The sequence below is a fragment of the Glycine soja genome, chromosome 17, assembly GCF_004193775.1.
Source record: "Glycine soja cultivar W05 chromosome 17, ASM419377v2, whole genome shotgun sequence".
Lineage (NCBI taxonomy): Eukaryota > Viridiplantae > Streptophyta > Magnoliopsida > Fabales > Fabaceae > Glycine > Glycine soja.
In genome coordinates, this window is record NC_041018.1 from 985,168 (window position 1) to 1,011,411 (window position 26,244).

Consider the following 26,244-nt stretch of genomic DNA (forward strand, 5'->3'; position numbering starts at 1 on the left):
CACCTGCCTTTACTCATTCCTATCCAATTCAATTATCATATCTACTATTTTTCAAATTGAATATTCCACTCCAAACAAAAAACCTTAGATCTTTTCTCTATTATTAAAAAAGTTTATCACCTACACCTACATGTTAATTGTTTGAGTGTGTGACTTAATTTTGTGTTTTGATTGTTACGTATAAAAAAAATTATCAATAAAACAAATATTTCTAATTATACATTTTAAACTGTCATCTTTTGTTTCAATTTCAAAATCAAATTTCACTAGTTTTATTTATAAAAAATTATTAATAGTTAAAAATAAATTTATATTATATTTTTTATTTTTATTTTGAATTATAAATATAATACATTTAAAATAAAATTGTTTATTTTGAGTGACGTACAACCTAGAGTAAAAGTGTTTTTAAAATAAAAAATTAAATTCATAAAACTTTTTTAAAAAATAAATGTATAAGTATTTTGAAAATGAATTAAAATTTTTGTCAATCACGTTTTTTTTATATTGCATTTGAAAATCAAAAGCTAAAAATCACAACCGCCACAAATGAGTAGGAATGGTTTTATATTAAGTTTTTTTTTTAAAGTAAATAGGAAGTTTGGAAGCAAAAGAAAAAAAAAAGCAAACATTACTCTCTTTCTAAAATCACCCATATACAATTTTTTTATATTATTCTTTTTAAAGCAAAATGTTAACAATATTATAGTTTTCAAAGAACAAAATTTTAATTAATGTTAACAAATTAAATTAATTTGGAATAAAACATTTCTACACTTTCATTAAATCATAAATCATTATTTGAATTATTATAAAAATCAACAAAATAATCATGAATAATAAGATAAACAAAAAATATTATAGGAAGATCTAGATTATGTTTAGTCAAACTAGCTAAAAAAAACTAACAGAAGTTTTTAGGTTATGTTCGATAATGCATTTTTAGCTAGTTTTTAAGTTTTTTATTAGTTAAAAAACTCATTTGATTGTTCCATAAACAAATTTTTTTTAATAGTTTTTCAGTAGCTTTTAATATTTTTTAAAACGATACTTGAAATAGCATTTTTAAAAAGTTAACTTCTAGCTTTTAAAATTTTTTCCACTTTTATCCTCAATATATTTTTCCTTGTTACTTTTAAAATAAATTATGATATTATTATTTTTCTCTTATTTTACACTTTTTAATTAATTCAATGATTAATTTTTATCAAATACTTATATTTTAATAAGCTAACTTTTCAGCTTTCCGCTATCAATTAGTTTTTTAATTTTCAGCTAACTTTTTAGTTACTTTTATCTAACATAACCTAATTACAAAAGGTAAAATTTAAGAATCAATTGGGACAAAACTAAACTTTAAGGTACGTTTGTTTAAGCTTTTTTTATAAAATAATTTTTTTTAATAAGTAAATTTTATTTGTTTCCTAAAAAATATTTTTTAAATTTAAACAAATTGGACTCTTACATCTTTTTAATCGATACGTTTTTTTTTTCTTTTTAAAATACAAAATATCTCCATAAATCAAAGTTATAAGACTAATTTCTTAAAGAAATAAAAGATATAAGATTAACCTTGATAGTTAAAAAGAAAAACTTAAGGGAGAAAAAAAATTACGGGTTCAAAAATCTCTATTACTAATATTTATAACAAAAACTAATATTTTTGGATCATAAAAAAATCTCTCTCAAAAAAGTAAAATAGCCCTTAAGAATAACTCCTCATTCCACAAATATTTCATAGGACTAATTACTTATGCTACACCTTAATTAGAAAGTAACAAGTAATCAAGTATTGATCACGGTTCACTAAGGGGAAAAATTAGATGGCTTTAATTATCTCACCTACATGATTTCCTATAAGAAAATTAAAATTTAAAGTTTTAAGATTGTTTTACATGTCTGAATGATTTTAAATGAACTATCAAAATAACCATCACATGTTTTATTTTTTGAATTTAAAAGGCATTCGTTGAACACGGTCAAGCAATTAAAAATGATCCTATGTGATTGAATCAGTACACACATTATCATTCTTCATAAAAAATAATTTATGTTAAGGAAATGATATTGATTTTGTTTTTTGTGCATCATCCATTCCAATCCAAGTAGATCCTTGGTTTCCCACGGGCCAATCCACTGAATCCAGAACCCAGAACTGAGTGTGGGGAGGACCACTGTGTGAGTCAGATCGTACCAGGACCACAATGCCATTGGACAGTGGTGTTGTGTCCATAAGCTCGATCTTCACACACTACACTTCCCATTCTCACATATCCCTCACCACATTTTTTCATATTCATTCATTCTCCCCTCTCTCTTTCCGTTCTCTTACACACATACACTACTCTTCACAAAAACATAGCACACGGTGCACATGGATAACTGTTACTCTAGTACTCCTCCTCCTTCATCAAGTTCCACACTGCAAGTTTGTCGCTGTGAGGAGGATGAGGCTTCAAGCTTGAAGAAGAGATTCCTCAAAAGAGCTAAGGAACACAGGTCCAGGCTCTATATCCTAAAGAGGTGCATTACTATGTTACTGTGCTGGCAGAAGTACGAGTAATATTGACTCTCACACCACACACCCCTCTCTTTAGCAGGTGGATACCATTAACTACACCAACCCCATTTTTTTTTAAGGTAATAAACTTTCATGTTTGTAAATAAATCACTATATATATATATTATGGTTTTACTCTTACTCAGAGGATTTCAATGACCATGTTGATGAGCACTTTATTGCATCTGTGATCACTGTCTGAAGATTCTTCGTTTCAACATTAAAGAAGAGATTCTATCTAGTTCAAATTAATAATACTCAGGTTTTATTAGCCAGTGTGAATAATGTTTCAAAAGGAGAGAGGTGGGATATCTCTTGCAGGATTTACAAGTTATTGTGTAAACAGACATTACTCAACTCAACTTGTTTTCTAGTGTAAAAGAAGGTGAAAGATAAGACATTATTTCACATGAGGATAGGGACATATGGTGGCTTAAGTAGCAAGTACACTTTATTGGAGTTGGAGTAAATGTGTGGTGAAGTCCCAAAGTAAAAGTGAAAAAATTGAATATCATATAAATAAATAAAAAAATCTATAAACTTGAGTGTTAGGATTTTTTCGGTGTTTATTCCACTTTCGCCCTTTTAAAGCAAAATAATAAATTCATCTAAGATGCTTCAACTTTTCTCTTCCTTTTATGTTGTTAGACATAAAACAATCCACGAGTTTTTAGCCAACAAGCTTTGGGGAATTATTATTAATACATGCATGCACTTGCTTATGGTGCTTTACCTAGATAATTAATATTACATCCCTTTCATTTTATATGTCGTATAAAATATAATTTATTAAATTATGTATTAAAAAATGGTTGAAGCAGCCTGATATATTAAACGTAGTGAAGATAAGCCATATATGAGGTATTAGATAAAACTTCACATAAAATGTCAACAACTAATCCACTATTAGCATGTTGGATCAATGGCACATTGATAAAAAAAAAAAAAAAAACTAACTATTTTTTTCATGGTAAAAGTAAAATAAGACTGAGTTATTTCTGATTTTTCATGTTTTTTGACGTGACTTTGATTGCCTACCATAAAACCAAACACGCCAAACCTTAAATGACGGATTGAGGGATATAAATACAAATTTTGTTTATTTACTTAAAAAATAAAAACAACACAATTTTTTAAACACACATTTTTCTATTTACTTTTACTGCAATGACAAATAAAATATAGTGTACATGTTCAGATTAGATTCAATTTTTCAAAAATCAATTCTATTTTCACGTTGAAACCTAAAATAATAAGTAGTTACTTCCACTTTTCCAAAATTTCACTATGATTTTAGGAGTCCGAATGAACTCTGGTAGCTATTCATTATTGAAACACACTAAGTAAAAGGTTGAAGCATCAAAATTTGATATGATCTACTGCGTGTTGGTTGCACCTAGAGCTCAGAGACTAAAACATGAGTAGTTGATGTAAAAATTGGAAACTGACAATAATTTTTTTGGGGTTAAAGTGGGAGAAGAAGAATAGGTGATTTTGGAAGAAAACTGACGCAGATCTAGACATGCACTGCGATTCGATACTGCCTATAAATTTTCTGGACAAATATTAATTTCTGTCTATCAAAAAACAGAACGTACTTGAAGACAGCGTGTAAAAACAAGGCTACATCCTTATGCAGGCATTTATTTTGGAATTGACATTTGGCCAACCCTTTGGTCTAACTTGATATTCCAAGCTTGAAGCTTCCCGCTAGAATTGGAGTGTTTATTTTTGGACTCCTATGCCCATCATTTTTGGGGCCTGTCCCCAAAACAGTGTTCAGATGACTGTATAAAGAAACGTGTAAGTCTAAAACATTGTATTACATTATCAATGCTAGAACGCAATGTTCTAATAGTACTGGATGATTCTGTAATTTCTGTTCATGTACAACGCATAAATAGGACAATTGCTGCGGTTAGTTAGAGCTAAGCTGCCCAATCACCTGTTTTTGAGTTTGCTGCCATTTACATACTCTCTTGAACTCCTTTTTTTAATAAACTATAGTAATTTAATCACCTTTATATTGAATTCTTCAAAGCTTAATGCAATCTCAGCCAGCATTGCCTGTTTTTGCTCTTGCATTTTCTGAGTGAGCAATTACTGGTTAATTTGTAATCCAAATTTTCACGAAATAATTTATGAAGAGAATAAAAAAAAGATTGCAATTCTTTAGTTATTTAATTATTTTTCAAATATTTAATTTCCCCTGCCCCTGCATCATAACCGGTGGTGCCAACGTGTTGATAAAGTGAAAACTTTCCGTTCGAAAACGTGTGCGAACAAATCTCCCCCTTAGTTATGGGCATTACTGGCGGAAATACTACAAAGCAACATAACATGTCACAAGGTCCCTCACAGGCATGCATGGGAACTAATTAACGCTGTCGATGCTAACCTATTATTCTGCTTCTGTCACCAAAAGGAGAATTTAGGTAGAACCAGCTGGCACCTCAACTATATCAAAAAGAGAAACACTGCATAATCAATTTATTAAAATTCACATTTCTTTGTTTAGCATTACTTTAACTTTAAATTTGTGCAGGATTTTTATATCAAAATTTTCTACAAACAAAGAATCAAATATATTTCAGCTAATAGTATCACTACCTTCGAATCTCTTAATAAAGATCTTGGTTTAAGTTTTATGAATGAAAAAAATATAATTAAATCATTAAAGACATAAATCAATTAATATGAAATTGTTTCAGCTTAATTAATAATCTCGGTTCAAATTTGTTTGTTGTCTATAGTAATCATAAATGTAACTCGAATAAGATTGTCTCCACAAATTATGGTCTAGATAAAAAAAATAACATGAATGAAAAAAGAAACCTCACTGAAAGAATAAGCTAAATTTCTTGACAAAAATTAATTATCGGTAAACACAATAAATATTTCACACCTAACCTAATGAAATATAAAACACTTTCATATACATTTTCTAATTTCCTAACATAATTATTTGTAAATCTACACATTGTGTAAAAAGGATCTAAAGCCATACGAATCAAGGACAAAATCCCCAGATGGATGCATTAAAAAAAAAAAAAGCCATAGAATTTTGAAATTCTTTGGAATGTTAGTAGACGTGACAACCTCCTCCTCTTCCATGGGATTTTGTGGATTCTGTTCATTAGTTTCCTTTTTTTTTTCTTAAGAAGGAAAATTATTAATTAATCATAAATTAAACAACCAATACATTTCATGTTAAAAAGAAGGGATAGGAAAATCTGCCCTATAAATGATGAATCATGAATCTACTTTCCTAGTTTCCTATGAGCTTCCTTTTATGGATTTATACCAAAGACCGTTTGGTTTTTTATTAACTAACTCCACTCACAGGTACTATCTATCTATCCATCTCTGCCTTTGAATGTGGAAGAAAGTGAATATCCGTTTGATATTGACGAAATCAAACTTTTTGCACCATATAGATGTTGTTGATAAACCAAATAAAATTGGTTGAATAGAAAATGACTCAATCAAATCACCATCATATTCACAAACAAATTCACACCAACTACTCACTAACTTTCCAAAAGTCATTTCCTACTGTATTTGAATTTCAAATGTGGTTGGCAGCAGACCAACTTACCCTCTGAGGCTCATAATAAATATAAAAACCTGGAACCAAGACTCGGTTTGTTGTCTCACTGGCCTTTCTCTTCTTGTCACAATTCAAAATATGCCTTTCTCCATTTGTTTCCACTCTCACAATTTAATGTGCCCCTCCTATTTTTTGCTTGGTCGTTGGCAAATTAAATGCCACCTTATTTAAGGCTCTGCATCTCTCTGTCTCTGTCCACGGTACCCCTCTCTCTTCCATTATATTTTAAGAATCTCACAGGACACTATAGTTACTTCTAGGGAACATAATACTACTACCTTCTTCATCAAACTTTCCAACTATTATGTTTTCTGGTGATGGATATATAGGAGTGTTACCATAGGGGTAAGCTTTTCTTATCACGTTCATTATTAACAAATGGTTCTTTGTTTCTTTTCAAAGTGCAGGAATAGGAAGTGTGTAGGATCAAACTTCTAACGAATAGCTTGAGAACTTGAGATATTGGTGCGGTTCAATCAGAAGGCAGTGTTTTATGATCCAAAAACTCTGTGTTATTTGATTGAGCCGTGCCAATATCACATGTAATTCATCTCGGGCTATGACATTTTTTTTCTCTATATATGGAACTTTGCAGCACCATAAAGGTTTTTTTATTTATTTAGTTTTATGTTTTTTTTTATATATGTTGATTGTTGCATGTTCTTAGAGTTCATAAGTAGCAATGGTAACTGGAAATGAGTGTTGACAAAGAGAGTAAGTACCGTTAATTGTTTTTTTTTCTACCGCAGATTTGGTGTTCATCATGCTTGCTACTTTGCGGTGACCACCTTATTAGCATGTTTTGTTGTGTCTCCGAAAAGCGGTGATCAATTTTTTGATGTGGGATAGAGTGAAATTGGTATGATAGGTAGGAAATTTGTTTTAACTTTTGTTTTTTTCTTTTCAGGGTGGTAGGGACTTCATTAGAGGCGGATCAAGTTGCAAGTGGCAATTGGCAAAGATAAATCTTTCTTTACTTTTACTTTGCTTCTATTTAAAGGTTCATCTTTTTGTTTTTTTGACAATATTGTAGCTGATAATGTCCCATCTTTCTCTTGCTTTTAAATTTAATTGTTTTACATTATTTAAAGGTGTGAACTCTGTTTCGGTTCTCCAAACAAATATTTTTGATTCCACAATAAAAGGTTAGATCAAATTCTGATTAATTTGGTTTATGTACCTCTGACTACAATAATTCCTTAGCAGTTAGCAGTACTGTACGTACCAAGATATTAATTCAAATAATCTTCTTGATGATACAAATTGTAATCCTCTCCTAGTTATCTGTTTGTAATATTCTTCCTTTGGATTAACAAAATTGTTTACATTCATTTTTCTTCTACAATAATAGATATTCAAGTACTAAAAACATTCATATAAAAAATCTAGACCTTCCTTAATAAGCTTTCAAGATGAAAAAACAAAGTCATTTTAATATTAAAAATATAATTATGAAATGAATCTATCATTTTATTCAATCTCTCACACTACCCTTTAGACAAGTTTAAATGACATTTTGTTTGATATATTTTAGGTGTTGTATCTTATCCTAGGTTTATACGGCTAGGCCTAATTTAACCAAATCCAATTTGACGGGGGCAATTGCTTCCTTCATCCACATTTTTGCTTTCTGCACCTTATAGAGGACAATAATACTTGTTACTCTAATGTGCACCCAATTGCTGCAGCAACAACCCCTTTCCCCATGGCATCAGCACCCTTGCACCACCACCGCAACCCCTTTAACCCCATGGCGGCAGCGACAACCCCGTCAAAATGCAATGGAGCAATATTACCATCCTTTATTATGGAACGGATATTCCAAAAGTGTATAGATATTTCTTAATAGGATTTTTTATATTTTGGAATAGTTATTTTGACATACCTATACATTTCATATAAAATCTTATTCCAAAATAACTCTTCTGTATAGATATTTCGAAATAACTATTGTAGAATATAAAAAATCTGATTCTGGAATAGCATGTTTAGATATTTTAAATATCTTAATGACATCAATAATCAATAATATATTGAAAAGAAGCTTAGATAAACAACATAATTATAAATTTTTCTGAATTATATTAAAATATTTTAATAAACTTTTTTACAAAAATTATTAAATAAATTGAAGAAAATGAGTCTCAACATTTTTTAAACACATTGAAAATCACAATTTTATAGATTATATTATTTATTTGATAATTCTAGCTCGAGATTTTGTAGTTTCAACAGCTCAAGAATTTTTCATCTTCATACAGCTTTTTTGCCCCACTTAGATTCTCATCAAATAACTGAATAATAGAAGAAAAGATTACTTGTTCTCGTTTCCACTCTTCACAAAAAAGTGATAAACAGCAAAACTGAGAAGGGATAGTGAGGTAAACAAAAATGAAAAGGTAACACTTTTGGGAACGAACAAAAAAAATTATATTAGATTTTGTAAGACAAGTAATAATTATTATGAAGCGTTAGACATGGCAGAGAACTAGAATATAAAGCCCTCCAGCCACTTAACAAAAGAATGGATTGGTTGGCTGCTACTATACTCTTTCTTCTTCATTCTCTTTGGCTCCCAAGCAGCTACACTTATATGTCTATATCATATCATATCATCCTACTAGTCTCAGACTACGTGTATAGCCTGCACTGCACCACTCATGTTTTTTTTCTTCTTCAGGTTTCTGAATATTGCACTACTACTTCTTTAGTTTTTAGAAGGTTCCACTCCACAATGCGTTTTCATCCTCCCCACAACGCTGGTGAACTTCTTTCATCCTCTCAACAGATCTGCAGATCCCACTGCATTTCCAATCAAACGAAGCAACGCAGATGTTACCGGCCTGTGCTTTCCACTCGCAATCTGCAGGAGGGTAGCACTACTACTGTTAAATGAAAACTTCAAAGTCTGGTAACAATTACCATGGGAAGTGATCATTATGTCAGGCAGGCTTAAATGGAAGTTCGAGTTTTAAAATGAGGAAAGAATCATAATATAGCATCTCAAAGTTTAAACAGTAAACATTCAGATGCTAAGTTTTTCATTGGTTAATCAGATTTATATACAATGATTCTGAAGTAGTATTGGATCAATGATAATGGTGTCATGCGAATTATAACATACCAGGGGGTGTGCCACAACACATTCTCCTATCATCAACATGATCCACATCTAAACCAATAAACCAAGATCCCAATGAGACATCTTCATTAGCATATTTATGCAGCATACCCCTGGCGTTATAAAATCAAACTGTCAATCAATCAAAGAAATACTATATCCCAGATTAGTTGGTACGATATTCAATTCTATACTAGCAGAGAAGAGTCCATGAAATTGTTAGTCTGCACTTGGTCCTACCTAATGAAAATCTCAATTTCATTGACATCCTATCATCCCCTTGCCTTTGTGTGCTTTTAACAGTTTTGAGCAAGGAAAACAAGACTTACTGATTTATTGATATATAAGTAGCCAAATCTTGTGAAATGGCATATAATTGTCCTGTAGCATGCCGAAAGTACTTGTTTCCCACCTCTCCAAACTTCCAGTATTCGGGTTCATGGTATCTCACTCCCCTGTGGTAAGACAGTTACACTAGGAAGTGGATTTAAACTAACAAAAATAAAATACAGGTTTTCTTACTTTTGAGCAAGGACAGGACCAGATTTCATGCACCCAATATACACCCGAGGTTTCTTACGATGCATAGACAGAGTCAATCCAAGTGTTGCTGAGATAGAAAAATAAACAATAAGCACAATGAGGAAAGTGATGGAATATATATATAACAATTATGACTGCTTAGTCAATGAAGTGTCCATTATGAAGTATAAAGAAAGTAGTCAAACACCTAAAATACCCAAGAGTCGAGTGGATTTTATGCCTTTCATTCTTCTGTCTATTTGTATAAAAGTTCATCCAATGAAACAAACACTCCAAATACAACTACGAGCACAACATAATAATTACATGAATGTTTGACAGAGAATGTGCCAGTTCTCAATATATAACACTGCAGAAAGCATAAAATATAACACTTCAATATACCAAGCACAAGAAGAATCTAAGCATTGTCATGGCTTAATTGGAAACTTACGTAATAGTGCCTGGTCAATCCTATTGCACATAGTTTATACTAACCTCAAACTTTTTAATGCAAACAATTAAGGAAACTACAGATGAATAAATGAAATTAGCTGTGCTACAATATCGGGGATTATGTTCAAGATTACAAATTGACAGAAAGTCCAATGTTAGTTGAGTCACATGTTAATACATCAAGAGTTTCTTCTATAAAATAAGTCATGATATCCCACGGATAATTAATTTTATTTCATTAGGCAATTTTACTAACAAAACAAATACATAAAAGAAATTCCTATTCTATTTAAATCTAATATCATTTGGATGTATGTTCCTAAAGTTAATTGACAAAGTAAAAATTCAATAGGATTTCTAACAATTATTTTTGAAGTACCCTTCCTCATTCAGTTAGCATATTTATAGAACATTTGTAATAAATGATTTATTGCTCTTTTATAAAGACGTGAGGTTATTCATCTGCATATATAATCATAAGAACTGTGACTTAGATTTATCACTTTAATTTATCATAGTTACTTCTCCAATAAGACTGAATATTTTTCTATTTACCTAAATTCACATGAACATCATCATCAACTTTGACATAAAATTCAGCATCCCACAAGGCAACAGCAGTTGAAAAGTAGATCTTTGTCTTAGCTGATAGTTCTAGGTATCCCTCAATGTGGTTCTGCTTAACACAAACATATTTTGTTTCATTAACAAAAATAAGCCAGCACAATATAAATAAGATATAGGATTATGTATCTAAATGAAAAGTGGCAGGAGAGAAAGATCACCAGCCTCAAAAAGTCAGCATGAAGCCTCTCCTCTGCTTCAATAGCTTTGTCAAGAATGCCACCAGATGTAGAACTATAGACCAAAAAGGCTAATTAAATCTCTAGGATATCATTAATTTAACATCACAAGGAAATATGAATTCAACCAACCATAAAGGATTTCATCATGGATGACCCGAAGGTTTCATGACATTGTGTCATTGATTTAATGATTTGACAATAATTATTTATAGTTCCCTCTCCTAAAAGAATGAGTATACTACCAATCAACACAATAAAAAGCAATCCTGTTGGATAGAAATAAACACAACTTGCATCAGAATGAGAGAACAAGCATCTGTTGGATACAATTTGATGGTTAGACCACAAAACAAAGTTCTTATGAGCAGATCATATGAGAAATTAAGTGCAACAGGATAATCATAAATAGGTAAACACACCAAAAAAGGACAGCGAATATCAGGAAATCTGACCTGTGACCTATAACAAATCGTATGATTATGCCCTTTTCTTCCTCCAACTTCTTTCTTTCCTCAGCTATATGAAGTTCCATCAGAAACCAGGATCAGATACATGAGGCATATGGAAACACTTAAACAAGCCAAAGGAGATCTTTTAAGAGAGGAAAAACTAGAAAATGTTGAAATATCATTAAATCACCTCGTGGCATCCAAGTTGCACGAACAGAATCTCTGCGCTTCCTGCTACTAAAAGCTGTATTGATCCCTATAACCATGAAATATTTTTTCCTTGTAGTTGATTCAACTGTCTCTGACTTCCCTAATACAGCACAATCATTCAGCATAAATTAAGTAGTGAAGCAAATTTAAGATTCAGCTCCAAAGTAGATATTGTCTTACTCGATTTCCTGCAATTCATGTATAGAAATGAATTTAGCATTATAGTTATTTGATAAGCACATAAGTAAATCTAGTGCAAACAACCTCTGTGGCTAGGCTTACGTGATAACGTTCTGTGTATTTGAAACTTCCACTTGACTGTAATTGGAGTTAGGCCTTACAACCTTTGGACAAAGGCAAAACATCAAGTAGAACATGTCATGATAACATATCTTTTTTTCAAAAGTAACAGAAGATGCAGCTAGTAGTTATATCATATATGCCTGAGATTTAAACTTTATCTATACCAAATTTCAAAAGCCACAAGAGTAAAATCTGTGTCAGATAAAAAGCACTCTAGCTTTGCACCTAACACCTAATCCTTTGAAATAGTTGGTCCAGAACCTTCTCAACCAAGCAAGAGTTCAACCCTTTCTCCCCTTGTTAATTTTTGAATTAAATTAAATTTAAGTCAATACAATGTATTAGTGGCATGTGCCAGTTGTCCAGAATTCAAGTCCAAATGAGATGGCATATCAGAGACAAGAATACTTTAAGGTAACGTTTGGCCCAATAAACTTTGGTTTTTAACCATGCCGAACGGCATCATATAATCTATGTAGCCAACCTCACCTAGGGGGATAAGGCTTTTTTGTTGTTGTTGTTGTCTTCTCCTTAAAAGGAGAAGTTGGGCCAAATACAATCCTTGTAAAGCTCTTAAAAATAAATGTATCCTTTTTTTAATGAACAAGACCCAAAAGAGAAAACTTCTATAGAAACTAATTAGAGAAGTTTCTTCCTATACAAACACTACCTTAGGCATGCACTTGGCACTTGGCAGCTTAATTCTGAAGGCACATTCACCCCCAATGAATACAGTTACTGAAAACAAGGGTCTATTAGTGACATTTCCCCCATTCCATTATGCAAGTGTATACAAATAATGAACTAACCAGTAGTAGTTCCTGATCATTCCATGGGGAGGGGACTTTTAAGGCTGTTAATGCTAGTAGCAGTCAATGACAGACTATTGTCTATATTATGGGATAGGGGGAAAGTCCAAGACAGAATCATAGCCAAAATACAACATAAGTAAAAGTGTAACAGACATACTTACTAGATTTAGATTACAACCCTCAGAGTTTAATTTTATTCTTTCAATCTCAGTAGAAGCCCTTGAAATTTCTTTATATTCAGCCATTGACCATATCCTGATATACAATTAGGGTTAGCATTCCTTGTATATGATAATGATTATCTCATTCATGACCTATTTTAATAAATACTAATAGAGTAGAAATTGGACAAAAAAAAGGACCTCTACCTTCAAATTCTGATAATAAAAGCAGAGATTGTGAGCATTTAATTTATAAACCTAAGTGGATATTTGTTCGCAAACAAGCAAGGCCAGAATCAAGGGAGATGAACAAATGTCAATAAATTGAGGATCACAGGTCATGCATATGAAAAGAAGCATTCATTTAATTAAGCTCACCCCAATGTCTTCATTCAATTAAAACTTCACGATTTTCATATGAAGAGAGAGGGCAGGGGGAATAAAATATAGATACCCACCCATCACTTTTTTGATTCAGCGGAACATAAGGGAAAACAAGAAGTGGATAAGAGAAAAGAATAAAATGAGTCTCAATAGCTTTGGGCATTTAATGAAACCAATAAAAAATCATATGGGAAATTGAACAGAAATATTTATACAAGATTACAAGTATAAAACAAACAAAAAAGAAGGATGGATTAAATGCCCTATGGCAGAAGGCACAGGCATTGAAATATTATTCCTTAGAGCATAACCCCCTTTGCAGCCTAAAAACTCACTCACTCACAGAAAACAACTAAAAAAATGAAACTTGATACTGAAATATAGAGACCCAGAAGCACAAGTACCTATTGGTGAAGAACATTCCAGCACAGAAGCTTGCCACACAAAGCAGAAGAGCCCATTTCCTATGTAAGACATTCCTTCCACTCAGTTCTACACCTCCCTTGCTCTTCATTCTCTTCTTCTTCCTCACCTCACTATAATAACCAGAAATAGAAACAGATAATAATGCACAGTATAAAAAAAAGTACAACGAGAAACAAAGATAAAATAAAAAAAGAAGCAAACTTTACAGCTTCTGTGGCAGCCAGTCACTACCTTGTTTCGTTGGGCACAACAGAGGAAGACCCACTAAGGCCCCCTCTTTATCTTCCAGTCTTTGGGAACCGTCCCTTTTCAACAAACGCCTCTTGACAGCACAAACGAAATTCGGAACAACAATTTACTATGATAACTACAAATAACGGTAACAGTAACTCAAGTGTTCGATCACGGTTTCTCTTCTCGGATCTTGTCTCCCTTCAGTTATGTTTCTCCCCTAAATGTTCCGTTCCACAATTTTTCAGCTCAACTGGGTGTATGGTTTGTTTCATGGTAAATCACAATGCATTAATAAATAACACTAACAACATTGTACCCCCCAAAACAAAACCCCATTGTGAAAAGGGGAAACAAATATTTGTGTGCATTGATTAAAGTTATTTTGGAGGAGGGGTATTTTGTTTGCCTTAAAAAGTGTCGGCTGGTGTTAAGTAGTAACAATTATTTTTACTAGGCACTTGAGGTTTTGTCGACAGTGGGTTCAATCCAGTTCAGATGGATCCCACCCGAGTGAGAGTCTCTTCAAGTAAACTGGTCTGAATCACCCTAAATTAGATATGCAATCCAACCAAATTGTTGTGCTACCCAATCCACCCTAACGCTAAAGTCTAAAAGTCTAAAAAGTTATTTTCTTTGCCTTTAACGCACGTGTAACTGTAACGCTGCCACAATTCTGCTAATTATACCAAACGCATGGCTATTTTTATTACTTCTCCTTGGAGATCTCACGTCCATTGATGATATAGTCAAATTAAAGTTTATAAAAAAATGACAAGTAATCCTTGTTTAACAAGCATGTTTTGTGAATTAAGTTAAGCCTAAATCCAACTTTTAAGATGGATTCTAACTATTGTTGTTGGATTGTGGCATATGTTGATATGTTTATTCCTGTAAAATTTATATTTAAAATGTTCAATCTTCGATATGCAGAAGGATGTTCCTTCATCGATTAATGATAATAGTTAAATTAAAATATATAATTGAGAACAATTTCACCTTATAAACTTATTTTATAGTATAAAGTAGGCCTGAAACCAAATCCTAAGAACCGTTTTTCTTCTTTGCATTGTTATTCATTTTCTGGCAGAAAAAGTGTGCTTTATCACATTTTAAAATATGAAAAGGGCATAGGAAATGACTTATCCAAGGATGGTAACGCGCTTACTAGAACTTATGTCTATGAAGAATAGAAGATCGTGCCCAAGACACAAAGGGAATCTATCTCCGATGATAGAAATTTGCGATGAGCTTAATCCCATGCTAGATTAACTGAAAACGCCCAAGTAGGAATGTCCAATTTCGACTAACTCTAAAATCATACATCACCTGATTTTTAAAATACCAAACTTTGCACATCGTATATTCATGTCTCATAATATTGACCGTGACTCTACTGTACATATCTTGTTCATTAAACCAATTTTTCCAATTAGTTTCACGTTAAGATTAAGATTGTTAACGCTATTCAGCTTGTTTTGTTAGAAAATTAGAATGTTTTACCGTAATCTCACATTATTGCGTCTCAATTCGATGTTAGAAGGGGAAAAAATTAAAACAAAAGTATTTCAGGACGCGATGCTTTAAAAAAAAAAAAACTAGTGCAATTTGCCCAAAATTGTTTGCAGTGGGTTTTGCAGTAAGTTGCATTTTTTTCTTCACAGACCAGTATGATGAAAGAGTGATTTGAGTCATTTGACGTTATATCTGGAACACTAATTTATACTTGGTTTTTTTTTTACAAGCAATTTATGTTTCGTTATGGAGTTAATATTTGCACTATGGGCATATGGCCAATAAAAATATAAAAAGAAAAGAAGAAAAAAAATGGGAGCAGAGACTTTATCAAAAAATAAATAAATAATGGGAGCAGTGAATAGGAAGCAAAGTGGCCGAAAGCTTCCGCAATTTCATGACTAGTAGGATACCCACGGGCCGCACCGCGCCACCGCCGCAGTTATTTCATATTCATATACCGGACATGGCAAGCCCAAAAGATAAAGGGCACGTCCGAAACTTTTTTTTATAACTAATAGTTGAGATGAGTGGGATCTGTGTCACTAGGATCAACTATGTCTCAAGGTTAAAATAACACTTACAAATTATCTCAACATTTTCATAGTGGAAATTAAACTCAATAATTTATTTTATTCAAGTAATACTGAAATACATATTTTAATGTTATAAAGTTTTTTTTTTATTTTTTTTACTGCATAAAGCTTTTGTTGTGATTAACTTAAGTGTATCTTTAGGATTTGGCCAGCTTTATACAAATAGAAAACTTAAGGGCCCATTTAATTTGTTTTTTTTTTAAAAAAAGGAATTGTACAACACAAAATGATTTACTTCTATAAGTCATTTTTAAAATGATTACGAGACATAATAAAAGAAATCATGGAAGATACAATAAAGTTATTAGAACTTATATATCATTAAACTAAGGAATACATTACTAAAAAAAGTATCCTTACAAAAAAAATTTAAACGTCACCAAAAATAAACTAGATAACTTTTTGTTTTGAATAATAATCTTGAAAAGTCAAAATTGTCCATTTTATGCTTCTGACTCTCTTACTTAAAAAAAAATGTTCTCAGAGGCACTTACTCGTACATTTGAGAGGGTACGGTGGAGGTAGGTTTAGAGTCGCTCCATGTAAAAAATTGAATTTCAACGGTTGTCGAAAGGTTTTTGTTGTCGCGTGTGGTTGTTTTGGGTGAAATACGTGTACGCAAGAATGATTACAATAAAAATATAAAAAATCAGAGACATTTTATAGTAGAAAAAGCTGTATAGGAACAACATTATTGTTTTAAAGAATATATTAAATTGGACATATGATCAAATTCCAATTCCTAATTTAACCATTGGTTGAAAATTTGTTAACCTGGAGACTCATTAATTATTTTCAATTGGAGAGGATCAAACTGCAACCCCAACATTGGAATCGTACAAAAATTGCCACAATTTGTATTTTTTTTTCTTTTACAATTTGTGATGCTTCTTTTATAATTTTTAATGGTTTTTAGCCTTCAAAAATTCTTGTGTAGGTTTGGATAAGCTTTGGGTCAAATTTTGATATATTTCAATTTTATAAGTATGGAAACATACTTTTGCAAAGATAAAATTCGAACATTTCAAATTTTATGAGAAAAAAACATATTTTAGACAATAATTAATAATTTTTAATTAGGATAAAAAAAATGTCTTTTAACTTAAATATTTCTCTTATATTGTTATTTTTCTGTTTTGCCTTAATGTGTATAAAGACCCTGTAAATGCATATTTTAATCACATTTACATAACAACATATACCAAAACAAGATGAAAGCAAAATAAAAGTTTTATAAGGGTCAAAATATAAAATTTTCTCATTTCATAAAGACTAAAAATATGTTTTAGTTTTTTATTAAATTAAAATATTCACTTTTAAACTAGATTAAATTCTTAGTCTACTCAGTTAAAAAATGACATGTGATTGATAACTTGGTTCTTTTGCATTTTATATTTCAAGTATATCTTTCAAAATTGAGACTATTAGATTTTACAGTGCTAATGAATGCTTTCACATCAACTTTGATTAACCAAGTTTCTTTATTATATCAGAAGTGATACTTGTAAAGATACTTGGATGAAATAAAAGTTATATATCAATTTCCTTAATTGTGGAAGAGACTTTTTATGTATCAAGATAAAGTTTTACTAAAAATCTATTAATTTCATTTTGATTCTTTTAACTTTTAAATTTGAGCCGTTTGGGCTCTTCAACTTTCAAATTTGAATTATTTTCATCATTTAACTTATTGATGGTTTAAAACCATCATAAAATATAAAATACTAACAATAACAATGTTACTTTCAAGATGATGAAAAGATTGAATTGAACCAAAATTAAAATATAAATGATAAGATTAACTTTTTAAAAAGACTAACAATAACAATGTTACTTTCAAGATGATGAAAAGATTAAATTGAACCAAATTTAAAATATAAATAATAAGATTAGCTTTTTAAAAAGATAAAGGATGAATTTGAATTTAAAAAAAGACTAAAAAGTATAATTTTACCTTAAATAATAATCACAAAAATGAAACAAATGCTTAAAAATCTTCATGTGGTGTTTAGTAACAAACTTCCAAAGGCCTACAGTAATTGTAAGAGAAATCCAATGTCTTGAAGATGGATTTTGAAATATAAAAAAATTGAATTTGTATTAGAGTTTCATTTGTCGGAGAAATAAGATTGTCAGTTCGAAAAGAGAAATGATAATTTTTATAGTGTTATTTTTTAATAACCTTCTACCACTTCATTTATAAAAACACCAATAGTGTTGGGATGCATTTTTTTAACCTTGTTCGGTAACTTTTATTTTGTCAACTCAAGTATATATGTTTTTGGTTTTTACGGATGAAAAATATGTAAAGTCGAAGCCGTGAAGGTATCATGATAAAAAAAAAATGTAAATATTTTGTTGTCGAACGAAAATATGGATTGTTGGATTTTTTTTCTGAATATATATTTTATATATAATAGTTAAAATGATTTTTTTATTTTATTCTTTTAACAAAACTTCCGACTTGTTTGTTTTGCGCTTTTTAGCATTCTTTTTCTCTGAAGGATATTCTAAAAATTTATCGATAATAAGATATTTAAGAGAAACAATTAAAGACAGTTTTCAATTTTTTTACAAAATGGAAAGGATTATAAAGTCACTTTTAAAGTTTAACCAAATCCACTTGATATTTCTATCAGAAAATTTACAAAGAACAAGAAGAATGCAACTTTATTTTATATTGGCGTATACTCTTTGCAACAATCATTTTATAGTAAAAAAACAGGTATCCTTTGGAACAATTCCGTTAGAATCCGAGTAGAATTAATGCATGTTTGGATTGTAGTTTATAAAAGTATTTTAATAATTATTTCTTTCAAACTAAATTTTCAGGCTAAATTTTAACCATAAATATATTTTTGGGGAGAAATCAAACATAATGTAAAACTCATTTTCTTCTCCAAACTAAATTCCGACAAACTAAACATAATCCAGACGCTTGTTAGTTTTTATTCAAAAAAAGAAATTATGATTTTCATTTATTATAACTTGTACCATATAATATATTACTGTTGTTTTTATTTATTTATTTTTTATATGAAGATATAATACATTACTGGTGGTCCCTGCTTCTAATACAAAGGATATCATATTCTTCAATAAAAAAAGTAAAGAAAAACTATTAAGGCTTTATGTGACACAAAAAAAGAAGTTGTGGTCTTGCTTTTCTAGTATCTATACATTGAATTGAGGGCTTAAATTAGGTTCCAAAGTAATCATAACTTAAATATGCAAAACAGCGGCTTGACAATAAGTACCGGAATAAAGGGATTGTGCCTGAATCAGAATGATAATGAGACAGTATAAACAGGTAATGTAATAGAGATCATGCAAGAATGAAAAAAGAAGGAATACTGAAGCTTAATAATAGTTAAGGAATGATCAACCAGCCAGAAGTGAAAACTTGAAGACTATTAAACTCAGTAACAACAGAGGGTGCACTCCATTCGCCTAAGTCTAATACAAATCCAGACAAAGCTTCAGAGGTTGCCACTCCTCCTTTTCCATTTCCCTAAAACTCCATTTTCCCAGAAAATTTAGAACAAAAAAACAAAAAGAACGACAAAACAAAAAGGGCACCTCTGGCTTTCACGTACATGCTCTATAATGAGTTCCTCAGCAGCAGGACCTCACATTCCAATTCCATATGAATGCCAATAATCAAATAAAAAATATTGCATGGGATCCTAATGTGACAATGATGATGACTTCATTGTGGTGATGCCAAACATGAAACTAATAAGGACATGACCATGAGTCATAGTGGTGAATTAATCCACCAACACCAATTACTCTATAAAACCTGTTTTGGTCAAAATGGCATTTCTCACTTTACTAAGATCTCTCCCTTTCAGTGTCCTCCCGATCCCTTCACACACAGAGAAAGATGAAATCTGGCTCCTTGCAAGTTTCCTAGCAATCCATTCATGAGGAGGAATCATATCATCCTCATCCTCATCGTCATCATCACCATAATGATCTCCAAAACCACAATCAGGCTTCTTGTTGTTTACACCCTCCTCAACACCCTTTTTCCCATATATTTTAGACCAACCAGGAATGCTCGTAGGTGCTGAGGACCTTTGAACCACATTTGAATCAGAATCAGATTCCAAGGAGTGTAGTGTGACACTATTAGTCCTTGTAATCTTTCTTGGAGAGGTTGATACGAGCCATGCAGAGGAAGAACCATAGGACTCCTTAGATACCCTCATTTTTGGACTTAAAAAGTCTCTCTCCCTCTCCATGGTCAAACCCCACACATTTTCTTCATCAAAATCTTCGTTCCTCATTGACCCCCCACCAAAACCACTGTTTTGGTCCAGAAAACCACCCCAATCTGCCATTGGTATCTATTAGTTCTGCAATCTTATCTGCTGCCTGCAAATACAGATAAAGGGGGTGCTTGTGAGAAAACAAACCAAGGGAAGTGGATTGAGGTAAGAGAGGGAGTGATACTGTGATAGATAACACAGGTGCTTATTTCAGTATATATATAGACATAGATGACTTGAAACATTTTTTTCACCTGAATGCATCATGGTTACTAACTAATGAGATAATATATATATATATATATATATATATATATATATATATATATATATATTGTTCCCCTTCATTGGGAATTAAAAAGCAGAAAGGTGTAAGAGAAGAGAATACTATCAGGAAATCTACCTTGCCCTTGTTTCAATACCCTCCAAAAAGGAAAGGCTTTTGAATTATTTTTTTCTCAGATGGGAACCCTGATAAACCCTTTTAAAACCCAAACATGAAAAAGGGAACAAAGGCTTGAAAATTCTTCCCCGGATCTTAATAGCTCCAAGGGAAATCACAGGTTTCAAGAGGGCAGGCTCACTCACAGAATGGTACCTGAAGAAAGACAAAGGGGGCAGAAAAAGACAAGAAAGCAGCAAATGCAAATGTGTACACACACATAAGAAAAAAGGATTGTGTTATTATAGTTTTGGCCCATAAGTAAAAAACCTCATATGGATATAAAGAAGGCGGAAAGAAAATGATGGGTCTTGGAGTGAGTCTGAGTTGATATCTGTCTCCATTGGTTAATTGCAAAAGTCCAAAAGACCACAGATGAAGGACATGGGCATAGCGGCATCGATCAAAACCCAAAGAGATCAAAAGTCCCATCATATCAATAGCAGCAGAAAGAAGAGGGAAGAAATTAACGCACGGCCTGCCTAATTTATCACTCAGTTGCAGATATGCAGTGTGTATGTATATATGCGTATGCTATATACGCAGAAAAGAAAACTGGAATGGTTTTTGTTTTTTCAATACTATCCTTGAAAAGTTCTGAAAGGCTGCATTCTGATCGGGAGGGGCGGTGATCTGATGCACGATTGGCTTGAAGGTACCTTAACGATCTGCAACCTTATCCTTAACTTAACTAATGTTACGTAGTAATAGTAACTCATTCGGCGAAAACAAAAGAAAATGGTCTTTAATTGGTCGAGCTCTTCTAACTCTCTGAAACTTGAAAGTGTGAACCAACGCACCCTTTATTAATTGCCTTGGAGAGGGTGCTTCCTGCTACCAAGTATAGTAGCAGTAATTGTAAGTAAAAGCCATTTGGTTGGGTATTACTATAACAATGAGTTATGTAGCTAGTTTTTGCTGACAAATAACAATGCCATTCAACTATGACTCGCCTTATATTTATCTTCCACCTTTAACTCAATGCTTCCTCGCTTGTGGGATCATTAATGCACCGTGATATCGACAATTAGTTTAACAAGCTTAAATTATAATTACAGGAGATAATATTTAAATCATGATTCCAATTGTATATGGAGGGAATGAATATACTAATATCGTAAGGATAACATAGCCTATTTGTTGTTTTCTTAGTTCATGCGTGAAGGTGAAGCTCTTTTATTGTGCTATGGTGTGCTTCTATTATCGAGTAAACCATTATTTTTTGGTTTCTGAGAGTGTATAATTATCACCTTATCACGAACCTAATTAACAAGAAGTATTTTAATATTTCGTATCAATTATTTTAATTTTTTAAGAACTTGTATTAATTATTTTTTACGTGTCCTGGATAATATATATATATATATATATATATATATATATATATATATATATATATATATGCTTAGTTTAATGTAGACATTTTTTAGTGACAAAGCATTATTTGTTTTTCTTGTGCTCCACTAAGTAATGTTCTTATCCCCCCATTACTACTTTTTAGTGGATGTAATTAATATTCTACTTTCTAGTAATCCGTGGCCTAACCTATTCATTCATTTTCAAAATAAGTATTATTTTAGATTGTTTTACATAAATATAAAAAATAAAAATAATAATAATTTAATAAAATTAACCTTATAATTAATACTTCTTCCTTCTAAAATAAAATATTGCAAGGAAAAAAATCTCAAAATAAGTATTTAACTTGTAAATTTATTACTAATTACTTTTTTCAACTAATATACTCCTAATAATTATAATTTTAGTTTTTCAATATAATATTAATAGTAAAATTAGTTTTATAAAATCACCATTTTCTTTTCTATATATTAGATTTTCTTAGTCTGTGTTACATTAAAAAAATTAAAATGACACTTGTTACATTAAAAAATTAGAATGACACTTATTGTAAGTATTAGTAAAAAAAATCATTAAAATTAACATAATATTTATTATAGGGTAATTATTTTTTAAATAACACATTTATTAAGATATTTATTTTTTTAAATGCGGAACTGAGATATAGCAATTATGCACGTATATCAATTTGCATTTATTACTTAGGATTCGTAACAAGCTGTTTTGGAAACATTGACGGCTATCTTGGCACAAAAACTATAATCGATTTATCTCGCTGTAGGCTATTCTGGCGCAATTTTTTTTTTTTTTGAGGAAAGCCATTTTATTATTACTTGCATATTAATATTGGAATACTTGATTATATTATACACGATTTATTTTTTCTGAATATTATACACGACTTCTAAAAAGATATATTTTTTTAATAGGTACTAATTAAAAATTAAATCCATTATCACATACTTAAAAAATAATATTATTTATCAACTATATCACGTCAAACTAATTTTAAATTTTTATGTTAATTACTAACATTTCTTTATCCGCGTTAATGACAATTCTAATTTATAATATAAGTTCTGTCGTGTTTCTTCGCTGATTTTAGTTCTAGTTAATTTTTTTTTAAAATCTTAAAGAGCATTGAATTATATTACTCGTACTATGCTATCATAACTATAACTCAACCAATAATATTTGTGTACAGGTCAGGATTCTAGTCATTATAATTTCATTCTTTGTTTTCAATATGATATATAAGCTTGATGTTTATTTTTTTTTGTGTATTGCAAAATTATTTAACAAAATTGACAATTTATATATGTATTGATATATATAAAAAAATGTGGTTAAGTGTCAAGTGCATTAATTTGAAATGTCTAGGATATTATATATTTGATAGGAAAAAATTTTATTACAACGGTAAATAAGTAAACAAAAATTATATTTATGGTCAACTCAATAGACTAACCCCACATATTTTTATTCCCGTTTGTTTCTTTTGACGGTTAATAAGGCAAGTCAAAATAAGCTGGTTTGTGGAAAACTTCAATCTACCCACACAAAAAATAATTAAAAGTAGTATAAAAAAAATTACATTTATTTAATCAATTAAATTAGACATCTTAAAAAAAACGATAAATGTATTAAAACATTTTGCTACCACTATCATATTTCATGACAACTACCAAATATTAATTTTAAATTTGTTTTACACATTATATCATACTAGTAATAGTTAGTTTTGGCACATTATGAATGCAAAGATTTCACATTATTACTTAATTAAAAATATAAGTTTGACTTTTAACTAATTATTATAAGTTAATGATTTTTAATGATGTGACAATCTCTAATTGAATAATAGTGAAAAAAAACTTTTACACTATTACAATTCAATTTATATCATGATTATGCTGTATCTTGCAATTTTTAAAAATGATCATATTTACTGAAAAAATTATCATACTTTTATAGTTTTAATTTATCTGTGTTATATTCCATTGTATTTACATTTCTTACGTTGGAATTTGTTTATTTTAACCCCTCTTTTAGAAATTTTTGAAAACCGCTCTTAGCTTTCCATATTTATCTTTTGGTACATAAAATGATGGAAGCAGCGTAATATTTTGCTATTTAATTGAATATTCCTAAAAAGAATCCGAAGCAGTATTGTAGATTAAAAAAACTCCCACAGGTTGTGAATTGTAGCCTCCCCACTTCTTCAATTTAAGAATTCCCGTCTATAATCCGACTCCAAACAAAAGCATCTTCCATAATACATTTTCAATTCCATGTGAATGTGACGCACGGCATCATATGATTTTGGTATGGGCATTTAAATCGCATTATTTTTAAAACTTTTGTAAAAGGAAATGCTAAAAACATTATTCTATTTTGTATATAAGAAGAGCAAGGAGTTATGTAATCTGAAAACGTTAAGGATTTATATCATACGAAAATAGGGTGTGACATCAAAAGAATTCGTATAGAATATGATGAGATAATCAAAATGAAAGAATACCTCCACAAGAGGGAATGCATACTGACCAGCCACAAAACTCCATAATTGTGTTGTAAAATACAATTAAGTGAAATCACTAAGTGGGCCAGTTAACCTCCACTAACGAATTCGCATGGTAGATGACATGAAAAGGTTAAATTCTTACCATCCATACCTATTTTTCACGATTCCAAATATTTGGCAATCCAGTACAACTACGACAATTCGATATTCTTTCTCATTTTAACTCAATCACTACTCTTAAACAGAGAAAACTGGTGTCTCAAAAGTAGAAAGCAATAATAAGTAATTGAAAATCCTCCATTGAATTTGCTCTTATACTTTGTCATTTTTTCACGAGTGTTTTGTTGCTTTAACACCCTTCATGAAGAAACCATTGTGATGACAAGTGGTAAGAAAAAGCTAGGTGGGAGTGAGGATTTTCTCAAGCTACCATCTTAATTGCCAGCTTGCCACCTACTATGTGACTAGGGATTTAGGTCATTGACGTGTTTAAAGTAATATGATTCCACATAAAGATGTCACCATCATATTCACGTACTGAACCACTTGCCTCCACCTTTTAGCCTCATATTCTATTCAATGGGGGGAAATTAGAAGTAAAATAAAATAAAAATAAAAAGATCTTTTATAAGTAACATGTAATTGAGAGTTTTTTGAGAAATTAAGAAGAGGAAGAAAAAATTAAATATACTTTACAGAGAAAATAAAAAAGAAAAAAGAAAATTAATTTTTTTTTATTTTTATTTAATAAAATATATTATTATGTGCAATGGTGGATCCAAGATCCTTGAGTAGGGGGACAAATTATAAAAAATAAAATTAATAAGTTTAATTATATAAATATAGATAAAATAAAATATAAAAATATAAATTTTTATTTATAAATTTAGTAAATTTTAGAAAATAAAGGGATGCAAGTGCATCCCTGAAGCCAACCTAGATCTACCACATGTATATTTAAAATGTATTCTTCTTATTTAAGAATATGTTTGGATTGATGGTAAATAATAGAATGTACAAGAATGAAATGGAAGATTATTTCATTTCATTGTTTAACTTTAATTTTCTTTCTCCCAAATTTTTAGTGTACGATGGAACAAAGTTTTTAGATTATAAAATAATTATTTTATCTTTTTAAATACTATCTTAATCATCAATTTCTTTACAATATATTTAAATAAGTTATAACCCTTTTGTTTTATCCTTTTTACAAATGGAATGATTTTTTTTTCCATTTTGTTATGTATGATACATAAAGGACAGAAACACAAAAACGTAATCGACAGAGCTGATGACTCATATTTACTTCGGCCAATAGACTCATTTTTGTTTGGTCCTTTTACAAATGAAATGGAATTTTTGTTTCACTCTATTATAAAATATCTTTTTTTGAAGGGTTCTCTATTATAAAATATCTAAACAATGCAACAACATTTTTATTCCATTTCATTTTAATCCATTATTTCAGTTCATTCCATTCTCT

The 26,244-nt window shown here is 30.6% G+C and overlaps 2 protein-coding genes and 1 long non-coding RNA gene across 5 annotated transcripts; 1 reads left to right on the plus strand and 2 right to left on the minus strand.

Moving 5' to 3' along the window:
• The first annotated feature begins 6,223 nt into the window (after window positions 1–6,223).
• On the plus strand, window positions 6,224–8,178 carry LOC114392183. 2 transcript variants are annotated; one of them, XR_003662256.1, is made up of 3 exons: window positions 6,224–6,515; window positions 6,920–6,993; window positions 7,078–8,178. It is a non-coding gene; the product is annotated as an uncharacterized LOC114392183 (long non-coding RNA). The 2 variants fall into 2 exon arrangements; XR_003662255.1 differs by lacking the exon at window positions 6,920–6,993 and having other exon boundaries at window positions 7,078–7,126.
• A 398-nt stretch (window positions 8,179–8,576) lies between these two features.
• Window positions 8,577–14,582, minus strand: LOC114392184 (probable beta-1,3-galactosyltransferase 2). Of its 2 annotated transcripts, none has more exons than XM_028353231.1 (13): window positions 14,027–14,582; window positions 13,799–13,930; window positions 13,011–13,104; window positions 12,017–12,078; window positions 11,915–11,922; window positions 11,715–11,834; window positions 11,528–11,591; window positions 11,055–11,127; window positions 10,825–10,945; window positions 9,814–9,901; window positions 9,621–9,746; window positions 9,295–9,404; window positions 8,577–9,033 (listed from the first exon to the last, which is right to left on the minus strand). In XM_028353231.1, exons 2-13 carry the CDS (start codon window positions 13,906–13,908, stop codon window positions 8,885–8,887), a joined length of 1,125 nt encoding a protein of 374 aa, XP_028209032.1. In that variant the 5' UTR covers window positions 13,909–13,930; window positions 14,027–14,582; the 3' UTR covers window positions 8,577–8,884. The 2 variants fall into 2 exon arrangements, with proteins under 2 accessions (XP_028209032.1, XP_028209031.1); XM_028353230.1 differs by having other exon boundaries at window positions 14,052–14,580.
• Window positions 14,583–19,498: 4,916 nt separating this feature from the next.
• LOC114393034 lies at window positions 19,499–21,895 on the minus strand. Its single transcript, XM_028354289.1, has 2 exons — window positions 20,840–21,895; window positions 19,499–20,542 (listed from the first exon to the last, which is right to left on the minus strand). Exon 2 carries the CDS (start codon window positions 20,506–20,508, stop codon window positions 19,951–19,953), a length of 558 nt encoding a protein of 185 aa, XP_028210090.1. The 5' UTR covers window positions 20,509–20,542; window positions 20,840–21,895; the 3' UTR covers window positions 19,499–19,950.
• Between the last annotated feature and the right edge of the window lie 4,349 nt (window positions 21,896–26,244).

Bases quoted from the DNA above. Each gene is read 5' to 3' on its own strand.
- LOC114392184 (XM_028353231.1), bottom strand. From the start codon at position 13,908: ATGAAGAGCAAGGGAGGTGTAGAACTGAGTGGAAGGAATGTCTTACAT. The intron at 9,405-9,620 runs GTAAGTCTTGTT...TTATAACGCCAG, and splicing joins ACTTATATATCAATAAATCA to GGGTATGCTGCATAAATATG. The intron at 9,034-9,294 runs GTATGTTATAAT...ACCCTCCTGCAG, and splicing joins GTGTTGTGGCACACCCCCTG to ATTGCGAGTGGAAAGCACAG.
- LOC114393034 (XM_028354289.1), bottom strand. From the start codon at position 20,508: ATGGCAGATTGGGGTGGTTTTCTGGACCAAAACAGTGGTTTTGGTGGG.